The sequence below is a fragment of the Brassica napus genome, chromosome C3, assembly GCF_020379485.1.
Source record: "Brassica napus cultivar Da-Ae chromosome C3, Da-Ae, whole genome shotgun sequence".
NCBI lineage: Eukaryota > Viridiplantae > Streptophyta > Magnoliopsida > Brassicales > Brassicaceae > Brassica > Brassica napus.
In genome coordinates, this window is record NC_063446.1 from 34011214 (window position 1) to 34030168 (window position 18955).

General features: G+C 42.4%; 3 protein-coding genes across 3 annotated transcripts; 2 read left to right on the forward strand and 1 right to left on the reverse strand.

Moving 5' to 3' along the window:
- The first annotated feature begins 333 nt into the window (after positions 1-333).
- Positions 334-2019, forward strand: LOC111205308 (fasciclin-like arabinogalactan protein 7). Its single transcript, XM_022700945.2, has 2 exons — positions 334-588; positions 1033-2019. The coding sequence occupies exon 2, from the start codon at positions 1058-1060 to the stop codon at positions 1829-1831; it is 774 nt and encodes a 257-aa protein (XP_022556666.1). The 5' UTR covers positions 334-588; positions 1033-1057; the 3' UTR covers positions 1832-2019.
- Positions 2020-3550: 1531 nt separating this feature from the next.
- LOC111205870 lies at positions 3551-4745 on the forward strand. Its single transcript, XM_048751109.1, has 4 exons — positions 3551-3804; positions 3892-3973; positions 4102-4263; positions 4345-4745. Exons 1-4 carry the CDS (start codon positions 3610-3612, stop codon positions 4410-4412), a joined length of 507 nt encoding a protein of 168 aa, XP_048607066.1. The 5' UTR covers positions 3551-3609; the 3' UTR covers positions 4413-4745.
- Positions 4746-5264: 519 nt separating this feature from the next.
- Positions 5265-5968, reverse strand: LOC111205721 (F-box protein At1g47340-like). Its single transcript, XM_048749561.1, has 2 exons — positions 5964-5968; positions 5265-5868 (listed from the first exon to the last, which is right to left on the reverse strand). Exons 1-2 carry the CDS (start codon positions 5966-5968, stop codon positions 5265-5267), a joined length of 609 nt encoding a protein of 202 aa, XP_048605518.1.
- Between the last annotated feature and the right edge of the window lie 12987 nt (positions 5969-18955).

Below are 18955 nucleotides of genomic sequence, written 5' to 3' on the forward strand. Positions count from 1 at the left end.
TGGAAAGGAAAAAAGTAAAAGAAATTGTGTTTGTGCTCACCACTGTCAGTGTAAACATTTTCATCCTTTTAAGAGAGGCATTTTCAGCAGAGAACAAAGACAAATAATTTGTTGTAAAAAATATTTACTTCATTTTTTTTTTTGACAAAAAAAATAAAGTAGATGTATTTGCTTCATTTGTTTACAAACAAACCCTTACGCCCAAAAAAGAAAAAAAGTTGAAGCAACGATAAATGATTAAGGGAGACATAAAACCCCACTAATAAATTATGTGAAAAGATGAGTGTGTTTTTTGCCTTAAGGTTAAACTAAAATCATGAATAAAAACATGATTATGGATAACGGCAATAAAGTGTTTCAAAAAAGAAGAAGGATAACGGCAATAACCGGTTACAAAACAAGTACACCAGACGGTGCCGCAACAACAACACCAACACCGCATAGTTTACAAGAGAAATAGTACACAGCCTGTCTTTCCTTCCTTTTCTATAGAAACTATTAAAAAAACTTCTTTAAATACCTTCTCTTCCTCCTCCTCTGCTCTCTCCATCTTCCAAGAAAGTCTTCATTTTACCATTATTTGCTCAGGTCAGCTCCCTCTCTCTCTCTCTCTCTCTCTCTCTCTCTCTCTCTCTTCCACTTTGGTTACAGTTTAATCACAATGCCATTGAACTACTTTATAAAAGTTCTGTATACTTGTCTTAAAAATAAGTTTATGTTTTGTCTGATCCAGATCTAGTTTCTCTTCTTCAGTGTTAGCTTATCATTGTTTCTGCATTATGTTACTGTCTCTGTATATGTTAGTCTGTCGGTTTGTTTTACTCAACTTTCAAGTAATGTGCAAGATCTGATTAATTTTACACTACTTTAGTTTGTTACTTACAATCTTTGACTTTCAACTCGATGTGGAAGATCAATTCTTCTTGAAACAGATCCGGATCTGAGATTAGATTCTGTCTAGTCATTTGCTGGGTTTTCATGGGTTCTTGATAAAGATCTGATCTTTGCATTGTTTAATCGCTGTGACATTAGGAGAGAGAAGAGAGTCAAGAAAGCAATGGCAAAGATGCAGTTTTCAATCTTTATCGCCGTCGCCTTCATCGTCTTCTCTGCATCAACAAACGCCAAAACCGCGAGCCCACCAGCTCCAATGCTACCACCGACACCAGCTCCAGCACCGGCCCCACACCACGTGAATCTCACGGAGCTTCTAAGCGTAGCTGGTCCGTTCCACACGTTCCTCGACTACCTCCTCTCGTCAGGAGTCATCGAAACATTCCAAAGCCAAGCCAACAACACTGAGGAAGGCGTCACGATCTTCGTCCCAAAAGACGATGCTTTCAAGGCTCAGAAGAATCCTCCTCTGTCGAACCTCACCAAGGATCAGCTCAAGCAGCTCCTCCTCTCCCACGCTCTTCCTCACTACTACTCTCTTTCCGAGTTCAAGAACCTGAGCCAATCCGGCCCGGTTAGCACTTTCGCCGGTGGACAGTACCCTTTGAAGTTCACTGATGTTTCCGGTACGGTTCGGATCGAGACGCTCTGGACCAGGACTAAAGTCAGCAGCAGCGTTTTCTCCACCGACCCCGTGGCGGTTTACCAAGTGAACCGGGTGCTTTTGCCTGAAGCGATCTTCGGAACTGATGTTCCTCCAATGCCTGCTCCGGCTCCTGCTCCTGTGGTTAGCTCTCCTTCTGATTCGCCTTCTGCTGATTCTGATGAAGCCAACGCTTCTTCGCCCAAGTCGTCGCACAAGAACTCAGCACAGACGCTGGTTTTTGCTCCAGTCGCTATGGTGGTTTCCGGTTTGGTGGCATTGTTCTTGTGTTGAACAAGAAGGATGGATTTGTTTTGTTGGTTGAGTATGTTCTAAGTTACAATTGTGGAAGAGATTTGTATTACATTGTTCCAAATTTGCCTTTTTGATTTTTTTTTTCTTTTAAGCACCATTTTTATTTTATACATTTTACCATTATTATTGTCATTTATCAGTGTTTGTGAATTGAGTTCTTTCCTCCCTTTTTTTTTTATTTTAGTTTATTTTGCTTCAAGCTAAGTTAAATACCTTCTTTTTTTTAGAACAAAGATACATTAATGAGTTTCTAGCTACTACAAAATAAAAATTAATATAAATAAAAGAGAGAAGATTAAGTAGGTCTATTGTTGGACTCAATTTTGGTCAATATTCTAGATTGGACCGAAGATAATGTGGACCGCACGACCAGAAGCAAAGATAACGCCCAACCCACGAAGACTGTTGGTACCGGATTCGTCACCGAAACCGTCCCGTTACAAGCTCTAGGTCGTTGATGGCTTACATGTCTCAGTTCTATGTTAACGGTTCAACGTTTGGGACAATTCGTGTCTTAAATGGTTTAGAGACTAAACCAACTATACACGAACAAGTCAAAATCATATCTACACAAGAAAATATCCAGGATCGACATTCCTAGAAAAGAGGAAGCTGGTGCTTCATTCAAGGGACACGTGCAACAAACGTAACAAACGAAGACGAGACGAGCTGTGCCTATAAAAGGAAGAAAGATGCCGCTTCATAAGGGGGAGACGTCTGGAGAGAAACAACAAGAAATAGAACCACGTTCCCATTATTCCATTTAAGAAAGATAAGACTTATCACCACTTAAAGAGAGAACGGGAAGAAGACAAGATGTTTTTCTCGATGTTTGTTTCATAAAGCAAATATGACCTCATATCGGTTGAAGTCCATAATCATCTACACAGCAAGAGCGATCCTTGATCATGTTAATGGCACGAGCTCATATTCATACGATGCCATTTACAAGGATCCAACTTTTGGAGCTTACGGGGGCTTATGACCATGAATAGAGTCGATGACGTCTACGTAATGATCACGATGTCAAATTATCTCCATTACAACGAACAAGACACGAGTCCTTGTTCACCGATATTGAACCCTAAACATGTTTAGGGTTCAGCCGCCACAAGTTTTTAAAAAGATTTCCCGACCAAACTCAAACGACATCTAGTACGAGATGGTAAGAGATGAAGCCGACGTCTCACTCGAGACCGATGAAGCCGACGTCTCACTCGAAACCGATGTAACTAACATCTCTTTCGAGATAATGATAACCGAACTACGTTTAGACTTGATCCCTTGACGGGTATGTAGGCAGCTCGATCCCGAGTTCAGTCACGATCATTTTTAATCCCGATATCTCTATGATATTCGATCTGCGAATATAGTCCATTTTCGTCGGTTCAGACCTGATTATATCGTTGTGTTCTGAGGATATCGTTGCCCACGTTATTTCTTCCCTAGTTTTTATAATCAACCACTATCAAATACTTAGCGTAGATTTTAGGATCTACGTCTATTAAATAATAATTTTTTAAAAAATTAAGGACACATACATTTTTAAAATGTTTCATTTTGGATATATGACTATATACTGTAATAAAATTATACTAGTGTTCACATTTATTTTTATCAATAATGATGAAAAGTCTCCTTAAATTTAACAACTAAATTATGACGTCATATATTATAATAAATAAGAAGATAACTAATTATATGGATATAGCTTTGTATTTGGTCCACTCAGGGTAGTAAATAAACAGAGGAAGGAAATGGCGTCTCAATTCTTCATACCATCAGCAAACGTCACCAGTGGCGGCGGAGATGCCGTTTATGTGGCGACTGTGCCGCTCAGAGCAACGGGTGGTCCTCCCCAGCTTATCATGTCAATGGCCTACTCACTAAATATATGGAATTTACAACATTTCATGGTTCTCATCAAACCATCTTCTTCAATTCCTCAAGAGGTCTCTTCATTATTCTTTTTTTTTTGTTGACTATAAGGTGTTTTGTATAAATGCCTCTCAACGAAAACTTATGTGGGGGGTTTCCAGGTAATCGTGTTTGATTTCCAGCCTGTTAATCCAGAAAGCGCAGAAGCAGCAGTATCAATTATATCAGGAAAATCGGTTCCAGGTTCTGATTCTCAGACAATCATATCGAATGTAATCTTGAAAGTGCAGTCAAGATTTCATAAAGTGTCTGGTCAAAGGGAGTGTAGTCAATATTATGATTTCTGACCAAAGTTCTGGTTTGGTTTGTAGGAGTAGTGATGCAAAGAAAGTTGAAGAATATTCCTAAACAAAGATGTTGGATGGTTGGATCATCCAAAGGGGAAAACGCCATGGAAATGGCAATTGAGTTTAATAGCTCATGGGAGACTGATCTTAGAGTTGGCTTTCATGATTGCCGACAGTATACCAATGGTACTATTACAAGCTTTGACTTTTGTTTTTTACATAACAAAATCTAAGTCTTGGTGTTTGTTGTCATGTTTACATTTACAGAACTTGTTCAACATCTTACCGGAGAAATACAAATTGTTGAGCGACTCACGAGGAGCTACAGCATTTAGCATCCACCTCAAGAATGGATGACACATATGTTCACCTTTTCTACCAAGATAATGGCCAGCATTTATAAGTATATTTTAAGTTTTAACCCCGTTCAAAAACGCGGCCGCCTAGACGTTGTTCGGAGGTTCACAACGGCGAATATGCCTAAATCGGTGTAGCTAGGTGTTGACCCGCGTTGATCCGCGTAAGACCGCCTAATTCCCACGTAGACCGCCTAAGTTTTTTTCGTTTATATAAAGTTAAAACACGGTTGATTATTTTTTTACTCATTATTAACAGATTTGTGTAATTATTCATTACTAAATAATTACAATTAGCTATCAAACCCAAAACAACACATAATTACTTTATTTAAGGATTTTTTTTTGTACCAAACACACCATAATCTAAATGTTCGACGAATAAAAAAGAAACTGTTTAAAATTATATATAAAAATTATATAATTATGTCTAAGAACATGTGTCATAATGTTTAAAATTAGCGAAATATATTATAAATATATTAAATTATATTTAAAATTAGGCTCCGCGTAATCCCTGAGTACTCTCCGATTTTTCGGTAACTTGGTAGGACCGGGGTTACGCAGCGTAGTTCCGAATAGGGGTTTTAACTCGTTGGTTTAAAACGTTATTTAAACAAGTAACACCAAATGAAAAGTACACAAACCAATATTATTATTCTTACTTCTTGTTGTGTTCCAACGGGAGTGTTGATCAAAGGAGGAACACAGAGAGTAACAAACTAACCAGTCACATCATCTATTTTAATCTTCCTCTATAGATTTCCCCTGACAATAAAGATGCAAGCATGCTAGCTCCTTTTCTTTCTTTCTCCATCCTCATCCTCATCCTCATCCTCTCTTCTTTTTACCACGAAAACGACGTCCATTATTAACCTCATACTCTTCATCTTCTTCTGATTCTTCGTTATACACATAAGGAACGTAGATGCTTGACTTGAGTAGCGTTGGATCTTTAACATTAAGATCCTCTACATGGTCAGCAAATCTGTAGGATCTACTACAATCGTCTACAAAGACGTGGACTCTCCTCGGATCGTTGGAAGCTCCATGGTATTCACCAAAACCTTGGATCTCAAAGCGTCGAATAGTATTCCCTTCAGGATTGAAGTAGTAAACATAAAACGGTTGTCTGGATGTATAATCCGCCATCGACAAAACAATTTCGCCCGTAGAAATCACTCCAACGGCCGAAACGTAACTCGGGAAGAGCTTATCGACCTTCAAAGCGTAGGCGTACTTGGACCACTCCTGTTTCTCCACATCCTCAAGAACCCATACCCGTAACTCAATAGCATCATCGCTCAGATCATCATAGTAAACCACACCCAACTTACCGTTATAGTTAATCAATTCGCACAAGCTCTCCGGATAAAGAAAGCTGAACTTCTCAGACCTAACATCAAAGCAAGCTATCACATACCTAAACTTGTTCCTATTAGGTATAGAAATTGTATATTATTATTGATAGAGGAAAGCTCTGATATATACATAGTATATCATGTACAAGAAAGGAAGTTTAGAATATACGCCATTATGGACAAGAATATGAACGTTAGTGATTGATCTACTTTCTATATCTAATATGCCCCCTCAAGATGGACCGCCATTGGTGAGTCCAATCTTGATGCACAAGCTGTTGAAGCGTGGATGTGGAAGAGGTTTAGTGGGGACGTCAGCGAGCTGATCCGCGGATGAGACGTGTGAGATGCACGGATGACCAGACTGAACATGGTTTCGAACAAAATGATAATCAAGTGCCAAATGCTTCATTCTAGAATGAAAAACTGGGTTGGCAGCTAGGTAGGTTGCTCCAATATTGTCACAATATATTGTTGGTTTGACCGTGCTGCGGAGACCAAGTTCACTGAACAGAGAGATCAACCAACACACCTCGGCTGTTGTTGAAGCAATCGAGCGATATTCTGCTTCTGTTGAAGACCTTGCAACTCCTGTTTGCTTCTTTGATTACCATGCAATAGGATGTCTCCCGTATTAGACAATGTAAGCTCCAGTGGACGTGTAATCGTCCTTATTGCCAGCCCAATCAGCGTCAGTGAAGGCATGAAGAGATGGAGTGTTGTGGCGCGGGAAGAAGACACCTTGAGAGATGGTTCCGGATAGGTATCACAAGATTCTTTTGACTGCTGTCCAGTGCTCATCTGTGGGCTGATGCATGTACTGAGACATTCTGTTGACCGCAAAGGAGATGTCGGGTCTTGTTAGAGACAAGTATTGAAGACTTCCAACTACTGCTCTAAACTGTTTAGGATCATCAAGCGGGTGGCCAGACTTGAGCGTGAGCTGCTCGGTGGAACACATCGGTGTAGCTACTGCCTTGGCATTAGTCATGTTGTTCCGGTGAAGTAAATCTGTAATGTAACGTTTTTGTGTAAGTAACAGACCAGTAGATTTATGAGTTGCTTCAATACCAAGAAAATATGATAAACTGCTAAGATCTTTAAGAGAAAAACGCTGAGAGAAGGATTGAACAAATCTGTTTATGTGATCAGTGTTGTTGCCGGTGAGAATGATATCATCAACGTAGACCAGCATATACATCAAGACTCCATTGGAGTTGTAGATGAAAAGACTTGCATCCGCATAGGAGTTCCTGAAACCACAAGAGAGAAGATAAGTTTTAAGTTCATTATACCAAGCCCGTGGGGCTTGTTTTAAACCATATACAGCTTTTCGTAGTTTGCAGACAGCAGTGGGATTATCCTTGTCTACAAAGCCTGGTGGTTGCATCATGTAAACTTCATCAGTAAGATGTCCCTGCAAGAAAGCATGGTTAACATCAAATTGTCTCATTTGCCAGTTGCTAGACACGGCAACACTGAGTACAAGTTGGATGGTTGCTGGTTTGACGACTGGACTAAATGTGTCATGATAATCAAGCCCTGGTCGCTGACTGAAACCTTTAGCTACAAGCCTCGCTTTGTAACGTTGGACAGATCCATCAACATTTCGTTTGATAGTAAATATCCATCGGCACCCGACAATATTATGTGCAACAACATAGGAGACTAGATCCCACGTTCTGTTCTCTAGTTGAGCATTTATTTCCTCAGCCATTGCTTTTCGCCACTGAGGATCTTTGAGAGCTTCTGCTACAGATGTTGGAATTTTGTCCAGGAATGGAGTGACTGTGGTGCACAGATTAAGTTTGTTGACTGGTTTTCTCTGGTGAGTTGATACTCTAGTTGGAGCCGGTGGTGGAGTTGTGGTGTTCGGAACCGATGTAGCTTCAGTATTGACTACAGCTGTTGGTGATGACGTAGAGGGGATAGGTGATTCTTGCTGAGTCGTGACAATGATAGGAGAAGGTGTCGCACTTGGCAATGATTGAGCTGAAGCTGGATCAGGCTGTTCAGGTCGATTTGTTGCAACCGATGGAGATGTTGTGGTCTGAGCAGGAGAGGTTCGTAAAAGGATAGACATACTCATGAAAGACAACATGCCTAGATGTGTAGATGCGAGAAGTGGTTCTATCTAAACAGAAATAAGCACTTTGGGTTGTTGAGTAACCAAGAAAAACACATGGTGTGGACCTCGGATCTAGTTTATGTGAAGCATATGGTCTTAACCATGGAAAACATAAGCACCCAAAGATACGAAGTTTTGAAAAATTAGGAGTTTGCCCAAAAAGTATTTGAAAAGGAGATTTTAAAGACAGGTTTGGAGTGGGCATTCGTTTTATAAGATATACAGCCGTTGCTAAAGCATAAGTCCAATAAGACTTAGACATGGAAGCATGAGACATCAATGATAAGCCGGTTTCGACAATATGCCTATGGCGTCGTTCAGCTATACCATTGTGTTCCGGCGTATGAGGAGGAGTTGTAAGATGAGAAATTCCATTAATTGATAAAAAGGATTTTAAAGCAATAAACTCTCCCCCATTATCTGTATAAAGAGTTCTCAGTTTGGTTTGAAATTGATTTTCAACCAATGCTTTGAATCTTGTAAAAACATCAAGAACCTGAGATTTTTGTTTTAACGGATAAAACCACGTATATCGGGTAAAATGATCAACAAAAATGACATAGTACTTGAAACCATCTATAGAAATCAATGGAGAGGACCACACATCAGAGAAAACTATATCTAATGGACAAGTAGAAACAAGAGTAGAAGTGGCAAATGGTAGTTTATGCATTCTATTAATGGAACAAGCAGTGCAAGGTTTGTTTAATAAAGCCTTAGAGGAAATCGGCAAATCATAAGAAGAAACCATAGTTTGAAGAATAGAAAAAGCAGGGTGTCCTAATCTAGAGTGCCAATCAGATAGAGTAGTTCTAATAGCCGAAGCATAAGATAGAGATGGAGACTTGGCATGATTCCGACTTGGCCACTGGTACATTCCATCTTTAGGTGTTCCTTGAAGACGAAGCACCCCCGTAGTCAGATCTTGGACCTGGAAATATGTTGGTGTAAAGGTTACAGAAACATTATTAGCTGAACATAACTGAAAAACTGAGATGAGATTCTTATCTACGGATGGAACATAGAGAACGTTATTTAATAAAAAAGGATGTTTGAGAGAGGGAAGAGATAAAGAACCAGTATGAGAGATGGATAGACCAGAACCATCTCCAAGTAAGACATCATCGCCTCCATTGTAAGGAGCATGTAAGGACAAATTCGCAAGGTCTGATGTCATGTGGTGGGAAGTACCGAAATCTAGCAATCATTTAGATGTATCGCCTGTCATCATGGCTGCATTTGCCCGAGGATGCCATTGCTGTTGTTGGTTTGGTTGATACGCATTTCCAAATGGCATGTTCTGCCATTGTTGTTGTTGATTCGATTGTTGCTGTTGAGATCCACCACGTATGATTCTGAACTCCGGACAATTTTTGGCAGTATGACCTTGTGTCCCACATGCTTGACATCTTCCAAGATATGGCTTGGACTGACGATTGTTGTTGTTGAAGTTTCGGTTGTTGTTGTTGTTGTAGAACCGCGGGTTGTTGTTTCTTTGGTTTGGACGCCAAGTGTTCTGTTGTGCCTGGGTTTGAGTTGCATTGGCTGTGATGGGAGTTTGTGTCGCTGCAGCTGGTTCCTTGCAAAGGATCATGGCCTCACGATTGAGTAAGCGTTTGTGGAGTTCATGGAAAGCTATTGGCGTATCACGGCCGTTGACTGCATCAATCTCTGGTTTGTATTCTTCACCCAAGCCAGCAAGGATTTGCTCTGTTAGATCTTCAGGATCCAGAGGCTTCCCGAGAAGAGCTAAGTCATCTGCTTTGGTTTTTATGGCACGAAGATACTCAGTAATGGTGCTTGTACCTTTAACACTCGTACGGATCTGATGCTTTAATTGCAGTATGTGCCCTCTGGTGGGTTTTCCGAATGTTGTTGCCAAGATATTCCACACTTCATATGTGGTATTCTCCATGGAAACCAGAGGTTGGATCGGTAATGAGATGGATCCAATGATTGCACTGTAGAGAAGACGATCCTGTCTTCGCCATGGAGCATAATCCGGTGATGTTAGGAGTTTTCAAGGCTCCTAAGACAAATGTTGTAGTATAAATGATTGTCGAACCAGTTCTGAGAGATGTGAAAGCACCGAGAATGCAAGTAATCACTTAATCTAAGTGCAACCAATGGTTTTTAAAAGGGTTTTTAAACTATAACTAACTAAAAGGGATAACTAAATGATACTCTCTTAACTATGGGAAAAGAGAACTCATGGATATAGGGATTAGACATCGGGTGATCAAGTTTCGAACTAAGGATGGCAAACGATCAATCAAACTATCAACCTTAAGCTTAGACACAATCCTAAACAAACTCTATGTCTAGACGAATGTTCATTTACTAACACAATCCAAGCATCAAATGTCTTTGGTTGAACGATATGAAAGTAATCATAACTAGCAAGTCCAATGGCTATCTTAGCACCTCTAACAACAAATGTCTTTGGCAAAGTATGCTAAAAGCTAGGAAGAGTTGTCTCGGGCATTTCCTCGAACACCTTTCGGGTGAGAAATGCCTAAGAATCAACAACTGAGTGGCCAACTCAGAAGATGCATTAGGTTCACTCTGCTAGCAAGGAAATATGAATGATCTACACTAAAACATCCTAGCTCTAACCTAATCACCCTTAATCTCCCTAACCCATGAATTCAAAGGGGGATTACTCACTAATCTCCATGATTCCTCTTAAACCCATGCTGGATTTCAGATTAATCATGTAGAGAAACACAAAGAAAATAAATATAAGAACACAGAATTTCAATAACAAAACTGATCAATTGATTCAAGAGATGACTTTCCAAGAGTTTTTGGTGGTTTTTCTTAAGAACAAAGATGATCTGCCTCCTGGTGGCTTACAGAGTATTAAAACATAGGTTTAGAAAATAAAAACGTGCATCATGAAATGACCAAAAGGCCCTTGAGAAATCATAAGTTCGAGCAGAAATAAGACGCGGAGCGACCTCCGCTCGTCGCTCCGAGTAGTCGCTCCATACTTCGGGAGCGACCTCGCTGTGTCGCTGCGAGAGGTCGCTCCGGACTCGTTCTCGCGTTCCCGAGTGATGAAAACGCGAGCGACCTCCGCTCGTCGCTCCGAGTAGTCGCTCCATGCTTCGGGAGCGACCTCGCTGTGTCGCTGCGAGAGGTCGCTCCGGACATGAAAACGCGAGCGACCTCCGCTCGTCGCTCCGAGTAGTCGCTCCATGCTTCGGGAGCGACCTCGCTGTGTCGCTGCGAGAGGTCGCTCCGGACTCGTTCTCGCATCTCCGGGTGACCAAAACGCGAGCGACTCTTCCTTGTCGCTCTGGTAAGGTCGCTCTGATAGGGAGATCAGAGCGACTTGACGGTGTCGCTCCGGACTGGTCGCTCCGGTAAGGTGCTCGCCCAATGATCACTTTAAACACTTCTTTTGGACTCCAATTGCACCCAAATGTCTCCAAGAACTCCATGTGGTACTCCAATACCTGATAAGGACTCATGTATGCAAAATGCAACCTAAACATGGCTAAATCCTAATCTATATGATCAAAATGCACATGGGTGAATGGATAAAACATTAGAAATATGCAAGATATCAACTCCCCCAAACTTGTTCTTTACTTGTCCACAAGTGAACTTTCTAGAACTCATAGGGAGAGAGGTTTGAAGGTGGGAGCTCATAGCCAAAAGAAACACAACTAGCAAACACGATTAGCACACTCTCTTATTACACTCTAGCTTCTCTAGGCCTATCTCAACTCCTTTTGTCCCTACACTCGTCATCAAGCATCCACACATTCAAATCAACCAACTCTCACATTCATTAAGCACAAAACATCTAGTGAATTCTTGCAAATGGTCAGTCGGTCCAAGTCATTTGGGTAAGGGAAGGCTTTTATTCAGGTGAATCAAAAGGTTCGAAACATAAAATCTTTACGGTGGTTTACTCTCGAAACAAGTAGCCTTGACATTGCACATAATATATCTAAGAAAGGGACCAACTCATGCATACAATGCTCAATCTCCATTGTTCTACCCTTTTCCCAAACATACAATTACACAATTTTTCCCAAATGTCAAGCCCAACTCACATCTCTCACCAAAAGATCTCAAGAACACCTTGCACGACAAAACTCTTTTCTTTGAAATCTCATAAGGATTTTTCTCAACTTCAAAACAAAACTTAGCTCTAAACAGTTTTGCTAGCTCCTTTTCTTTCTCTTTTTTTTTTTTTTTTTTTCGGGGGCCAAGACTTTTCATAAACTGAGCTAGAAGTTTCTCTACTTATCCCATAAAGACTAGCCAATTAAGCACAAGAGTTCACTCTTTTCCTTCCATTTTCTTAAACTCCCAAATCAAACTTTACAACACTCACCCCCATCTATGGCTAGACAATGATGTGCCTAATCTAGCAAGAATGAAGATCAAGCATTGTCGTTCCCGATACTCTCAACATTATGCACATGTAAGACTTTCCTTAGAAGGCCTCACTCATCAAACAATGAAAGCTTAAAAGGAGGGAAAGGTTTTTGGGAGTGGTCTACCACTAGAGTTTGTCAAAAAAGATTGGCATAAAAGATGTGACAACTCAAGTGTGTATAGCCTTGACTCGGTACACAAGGGACCCTAAGCAAGAAGCATTAAGTTCGTTTAGTTCAAATAGGGTTGTAGTTGGCTTCAAAGAGTAGGTTTCAGCAATCAACAAGTTTCAAGAAGAGTTTTCAAGGCACGAAACATACAAGTCTTTTCGAGAGGTGCATAGCTTTTCAGGTGAAACGTAGTGTTCTTTATAAGGCATTTAAAATCATTGCTCCCAGTGCAAGTGAATGCAACCTATATGCCCTAGACTCTCCTAGAAATGGAAAATGATGCAAACTGAATGAATTTGTTTTTTTTATGCAAATAGGTATGCAATGCATGACTCATGAAACAACATCAAAGCAAACATGATCAAATGCTTGGTACCTCCTCCCCCAAACTTGAGTTACACAGTTTCTGTGTTGTCAAGTAAAGAGAGAGATACCGAAATGAAAACTAATATGCAAAAAGGGAATGGTATATACAAGGGAGAGAAAGAAGTACCTCCTATGGATAGTAGGTGGGGGCTGATGCCCATCATCGTCGTCGTCAGGTGGGAAGGTGGTATAGTAACCACCGGATGCTGAACCGGAGCCTCCATACCAAGGGTGGCTCTCAACCTCGTCAATCTCGTCCTCACTATCAGAAGAAGCGAGGGATGGGGACTTGTTACCGGAAATGGAAGGTTGAGTGGGTGGGTTCCTCCGCTTACGCTGAAGCTGCGCAGCAGTGAGGGGGAAGCCAAGAGCATCAGGCGGAGGTGGAGGCTGGGGGTTCGAGGTGTTCGCGAAAGCGAAGTCTGCTGAGCTACATCCAGCTATCCCCCCCCTGGTTAAGACATCAGCTACTTTCTTCATGAATTTGGCTGAGGTCTTTGCCTGCTTCTTTACCGTCTTGCTTAGCGCCTTGCACTTATCCTTCAGCTTTTCTATCGTTCTGTCCTGAGCCTTGTTCCACCTCTGAAGGCGACTAATGTGGTCATGAGCATCACGAAGAGCTCCAGGGGGAAGAACTCCGTCATGTGGCTTGAAGTAGTAGCGCGGAGGTCCATAGATATGCTCAGAAGGGTCTGCAACAGGCGAGTCATGTCGCGTAGGAACACTTCTTCTCCTTGATGGAGCAGCATTAACTGGATCGAGAGGCCCGTGTTCTCCAAGAAAGTACTCCTGGGGTATGTTGAAGCTAATAGCTCCAGGTATCTCTAAACTCGTCAGGTTCCGGTTTGGAAGAACCACTTCGACTGGCTTGCCCTGCAAATAGTAGTGGTAGACGTAGTCCTTCCCATACATCCCACTAAAATAGGTAGCAATCCTCAAGTAGGTGCCATCAATGAACTTCGGTCCCACTGCGTCCTTTCCCAAGGGAACATTCAGAAATTGGAGCAGTGGTGTGATCATTCCACCTATCCCCATCTTTGGGCGCGAGTCAGTGGTGGACCACGCCCAGTCTCTGTAGTGCTGGAGACGACCCACAAAGAAACTGACCATCCCGAAGGTAGCATAGATGTCGGTGTTGGGAAGGGGTAAAACTCCAGGTTGGGCGTAGGGACGGATAGCCGGACAGAGCAGTCGCATGTCTTCCTCAGTAACCGTACCAGCTTGCTTCCGTGGGTAGAATGCATGGACTAGCATCCTGTGGAGGTAACGTACGGACGGGTGTCGGATGTGTGAATTCTTGTCAGCCCCGGTAGTGTGTTTGTTTCCAGTGATCAACTTCCAAAGCTCCGTGGGAAGGTTCTCACACTTGGGTAGGGAGTGGTCTTCTAGGTCTTGGAACCCCATGAATCTTCCAATGTCCTTGAAGTTCATGTTGTAGTCTCGTCCATTGACCTTAAAACTGATTTTCCCCATCCTTGCCTCACATGCACAGTATCGTGGTAAGTGACCGCAAGAGAAGATAAGAACTGACAAGTGACATCCTTGTAGAAAGGATATGCCATGGTGAGGAGTTTTGGCATCTTCAAATGTCCTAGCATCTCTTCAATGTCAGAGTCAAGACCCAACTCCTTCAGCAGATCAAGGTCGGCGAACCTGGTTGGAGTCCAAGTGACCTCATTCTTCAAGTGATCATACAGCTCCTCCACAGATGGAGTTTTCGCCCTATCTCGATCAACCGCAACCCCTTTGCCTTTGGACATCTTGGCTTTCTTCGTAGGTGCCTGCTCATCAGCACTCTCAGTTTCACTTTCCTCATGGATGGGAACTGCTACACTTTTCCCTGCCCTCTTCTCCTGTTCTTTCGATTTCCTTGCAGCCAAGGTCTGCTGTCGAACAGTCTTCTGCGTCCCTGAGCCAGTTGGCTCGGAGGGCAAAGCTTTTCCTCTTAGTGCAAACTCTTGTCTTTCAGCTTCTTGCCTCTCAGCTTCCAACTTTCCCTTTGTCTTCTTAACCATTTTCACCTGAAATACTAAAAACTTGAAAAGGGATAAGTAGATGGAAGTAAAGAAGGGCAAGACTTTGCAAGTGAAAATTTGCAAAAGTGAACTTAACAAATGAATTATCAATTTAAACTCAAGTTCAACACAATGCAATGATTCTCACTCTTGTAACACCTTAACGCATATAGTTCACTCACAGACACACCCAATTAAGGTGAAATTCGAAAACTCCTAAACCCCCAAAGTGCAACCCAACTTGATAGATAAGCTTTCCCTAGTCTATTTCACCACAATCTAGCAAGAAAATGACCAAATTTCGATTTTTAAATCCTAGGGTTCATGGACCTACGAATTTGAATTTTAAAACTCAATACCTTGCTTTGGATGAAAAGAAATGGTGAATGGGTGGTGAGGAATAGGCTACAGGGGCGAAAGCTTGGATTTAGAAACAAGAACTAGTCGATTTGGGTGAGAATTGAGAAAGGTTTGGGATTTTTGGTGTGGGTGAGTTTGAGAGAGTTTGAGAGTTTGTGAGAGGAGGGGAGAGTGATAGAGATGGATTCGCGGGGGCTGGGGGTAGGTTTAGGGTCGTCCGGTTCGGTCTAGGGTGGTTAGGGTCGGTTTACTTGAAGTAAACCGGGGTTTAGAGTCAGAAAACTTACCTGGACCGGTTCGGGAGCGACGTGAGGGTGTCGCTGCGAGAGGTCGCTCCCGAGTCCTTCTCTCGCGTCGTGATTCGACGAAAACGCGAGCGACTCTGGAGTGTCGCTCTCGAAACCTCGCTCTGGAGATGGAGCGACTTCGAGGTGTCGCTCTAGGACGTCGCTCCGAGGCAGTTTTTGAGCTCCGTGACGACGAAAACGCGAGCGACTTCGAGGTGTCGCTCCCGTAACGTCGCTCCCAGTTGGAGCGACTTCATGTGCTCGCTCTGAGAGGTCGCTCCGAGAGCGTGTTTGGAGCACAAAACGTCTTTAAGCCGAGCGACCTCGAGGTGTCGCTCCCGTAACGTCGCTCCCAGCTGGAGCGACTTCGAAGTGTCGCTGTGTGAGGTCGCTCCCACGCACGACAATTGCTCGAACCTGCATCGATCAAGCACCTGCACACGACTTCTCTCTCCCCCTTTTTTTTTTTTTATAAGATGAAAATGAAAATACCAATGCAATATATACAAGGATACGCATGGGACTTCCTCCCAAGTGAGCTTGTTTTAAGTCTCTAGCTTGACTTTGCCTCTTTTTGGATTAGGCCGGGGTAGGGTCAGACAGTGGAGTTGAAACCCCATCTTCCTCTGGTGCAGTAGCCATGTAGAGCTTAACCCTTTGCCCATTGACTGTGAAGTTTCTTCCATCAGTACTCCACAAAACTATTGCTCCATATGGCCTAACCTCTTTGACTTTGAAAGGACCTGACCACCTTGACTTAAGCTTTCCTGGAAATAGCTTCAGCCTAGAGTTGTAGAGAAGAACTTGATCTCCTTCTTTAAACTCTCTCTTCAGGATATTCTTGTCATGGAAAGCTTTAGTCTTCTCCTTGTAGATCCTTGAGTTCTCAAAAGCATCCATTCTTATCTCATCAAGCTCATGTAGCTGAAAAATCCTTTTCTCCTTGGCACTCTTGATGTCAAAGTTCAGCAACTTTATTGCCCATAGTGCCTTGTACTCAAGTTCCACTGGCAGATGGCAAGCTTTCCCATACACTAGGTTGAAAGGTGTGGTGCCCAGTGGTGTCTTGTACGCTGTCCTATAAGCCCAAAGTGCATCATCTAGCTTATTGGACCAATCCTTCCTTGTGATCCCCACAATCTTCTCCAAGATAGACTTGATCTCCCTGTTAGAAATCTCAACTTGGCCACTTGTTTGGGGGTGATAAGGGGTTGCCACCTTGTGCTTCACACCATTCTTCTTGAGAAGTCCCTCAAGCAGTTTGTTAATGAAGTGGGAACCTCCGTCACTGATCACAACTCTTGGGACTCCAAACCTTGGAAAAATGTTGCTCTTGAACATCTTGGTTACAACTCTAGCATCATTGGTGGGGCTTGCAATAGCTTCCACCCATTTGGAGACATAATCGACAGCCACAAGGATGTATTTGTTTCCAAAAGATGATGGAAACGGTCCCATGAAGTCAATACCCCACACATCAAACACTTCAACTTCAAGGATTGGATTCTGAGGCATCTCATTCCTCTTTGTGATGTTTCCTCTTCTTTGGCAAGAATCACACTTTGAGACAAAGTCTTGTGTATCCTTGAACATATGTGGCCACCAGAATCCAGCTTGTAATACTTTCGCAACTGTCTTGAAGGTGGCAAAGTGGCCTCCATAAGATGATCCATGACACTGTGTAAGGATCCCATCAATCTCCTCATTTGCAACCACTCTTCTATAAAGCTGATCCTTGCAGAGAATGTAGAGATAGGGTTCATCCCAGTAGTATCTCTTCACATCCTTGTAGAACTTCTTCTTGGCATAGCCCACAAGATTCAAAGGTTCTCTTCCTGTGGCTAGGTAGTTCACCAAATCAGCATACCAAGGTTCCTTCTCTTCTGTTGCTTTGACTTCTTCCAGCTTCCTACCAGTCTCACAAACTGCTATCACTGCTTCAATAGCCATGATCTGCTCCTCAGGAAGTCCTTCGTCAATAGGAATACCAGACTCTACCCTCAACCTGGACAAATGATCAGCTACACCATTCTCAACTCCGGGCTTGTCTTTAATCTCCATATCAAACTCTTGAAGCAAAAGGATCCACCTCAAAAGCCTGGGTTTTGCATCCTTCTTGGCCAAAAGGTGTCTCAAAGCAGCATGATCTGTGTAGACAATGACTTTAGACCCAACCAAGTAGCTCCTGAATTTCTCAAAGGCAAAAACAATTGCCAGCATCTCCTTCTCTGTTGTGGCATACCGTATCTGAGCATCATTGAGGGTTTGGCTGGCATAGTAGATCACATGGGTTTTGCCATCTTTCTTCTGCCCCAAAACAGCTCCCACAGCATAGTCACTAGCGTCACACATGATCTCAAAAGGGAGATCCCAATCAGGTGGCTGGACAATTGGAGCACTAATGAGTTCACCTTTCAGCTTCTTGAAAGCTTGTAGACATTCCACATCAAAACTGAAAGTGGCTTCCTTGCACAGCAGCCTGGTCAAAGGTCTAGTGATCATGGAGAAGTCCTTGATGAACCTCCTGTAGAACCCAGCATGACCAAGAAAACTCCGGATGTCTTTCACTGTCTTTGGTGGGGGCAAACCAACCATAACATCGATCTTGGCTTTATCCACTTCAATCCCCTTCTCTGAAATCTTGTGTCCCAGCACAATCCCTTCTTGACCATGAAGTGACACTTCTCCCAATTCAGCACAAGGTTGGTGTCTTCACATCTCTGTAGGACCCTGCACAAGTTTGACAAACAAGCAGAAAACGAAGATCCGTAGACAGAGAAATCATCCATAAATACCTCCACAACATCCTCAATCAGATCAGAGAAAATTGACATCATACACCTTTGAAAGGTGGCTGGAGCATTACATAGACCAAATGGCATCCTTCGATATGCAAAGGTACCATAGGGACATGTGAATGTCGTTTTCTCTTGATCATTGGGGTGTATGGGGATTTGGAAAAATCCTGAGTACCCATCAAGAAAGCAGTAGAATGGGTGATTTGCAAGTCTCTCAAGCATCTGATCAATAAATGGTAATGGGAAATGATCTTTTCTAGATGCGGAGTTTAGTTTTCGGTAATCAATGCACATTCTATGACCTGTGATGGTTCTTGTTGGTATCAATTCATCCTTGTCATTTTTAATCACAGTGATACCACCTTTCTTTGGTACAACATGCACAGGTGATACCCATTTAGAATCTGAGATAGGGTAAATAACACCAGCATCTAAGAGTTTAAGAATCTCTTTCTTTACAACATCCTTCAGGTTAGGGTTTAACCTTCTTTGATGCTCGATAGAAGTCATTGATTCATCCTCAAGATGTATCCTATGCATGCACAAAGAGGGTGATATTCCCTTGATGTCATCCAGTGAGTAACCTATTGCCTTTCTAAATCTTTTAAGCGTTTTCAAAAGTTCAGACAGCTCAGTTTCAGT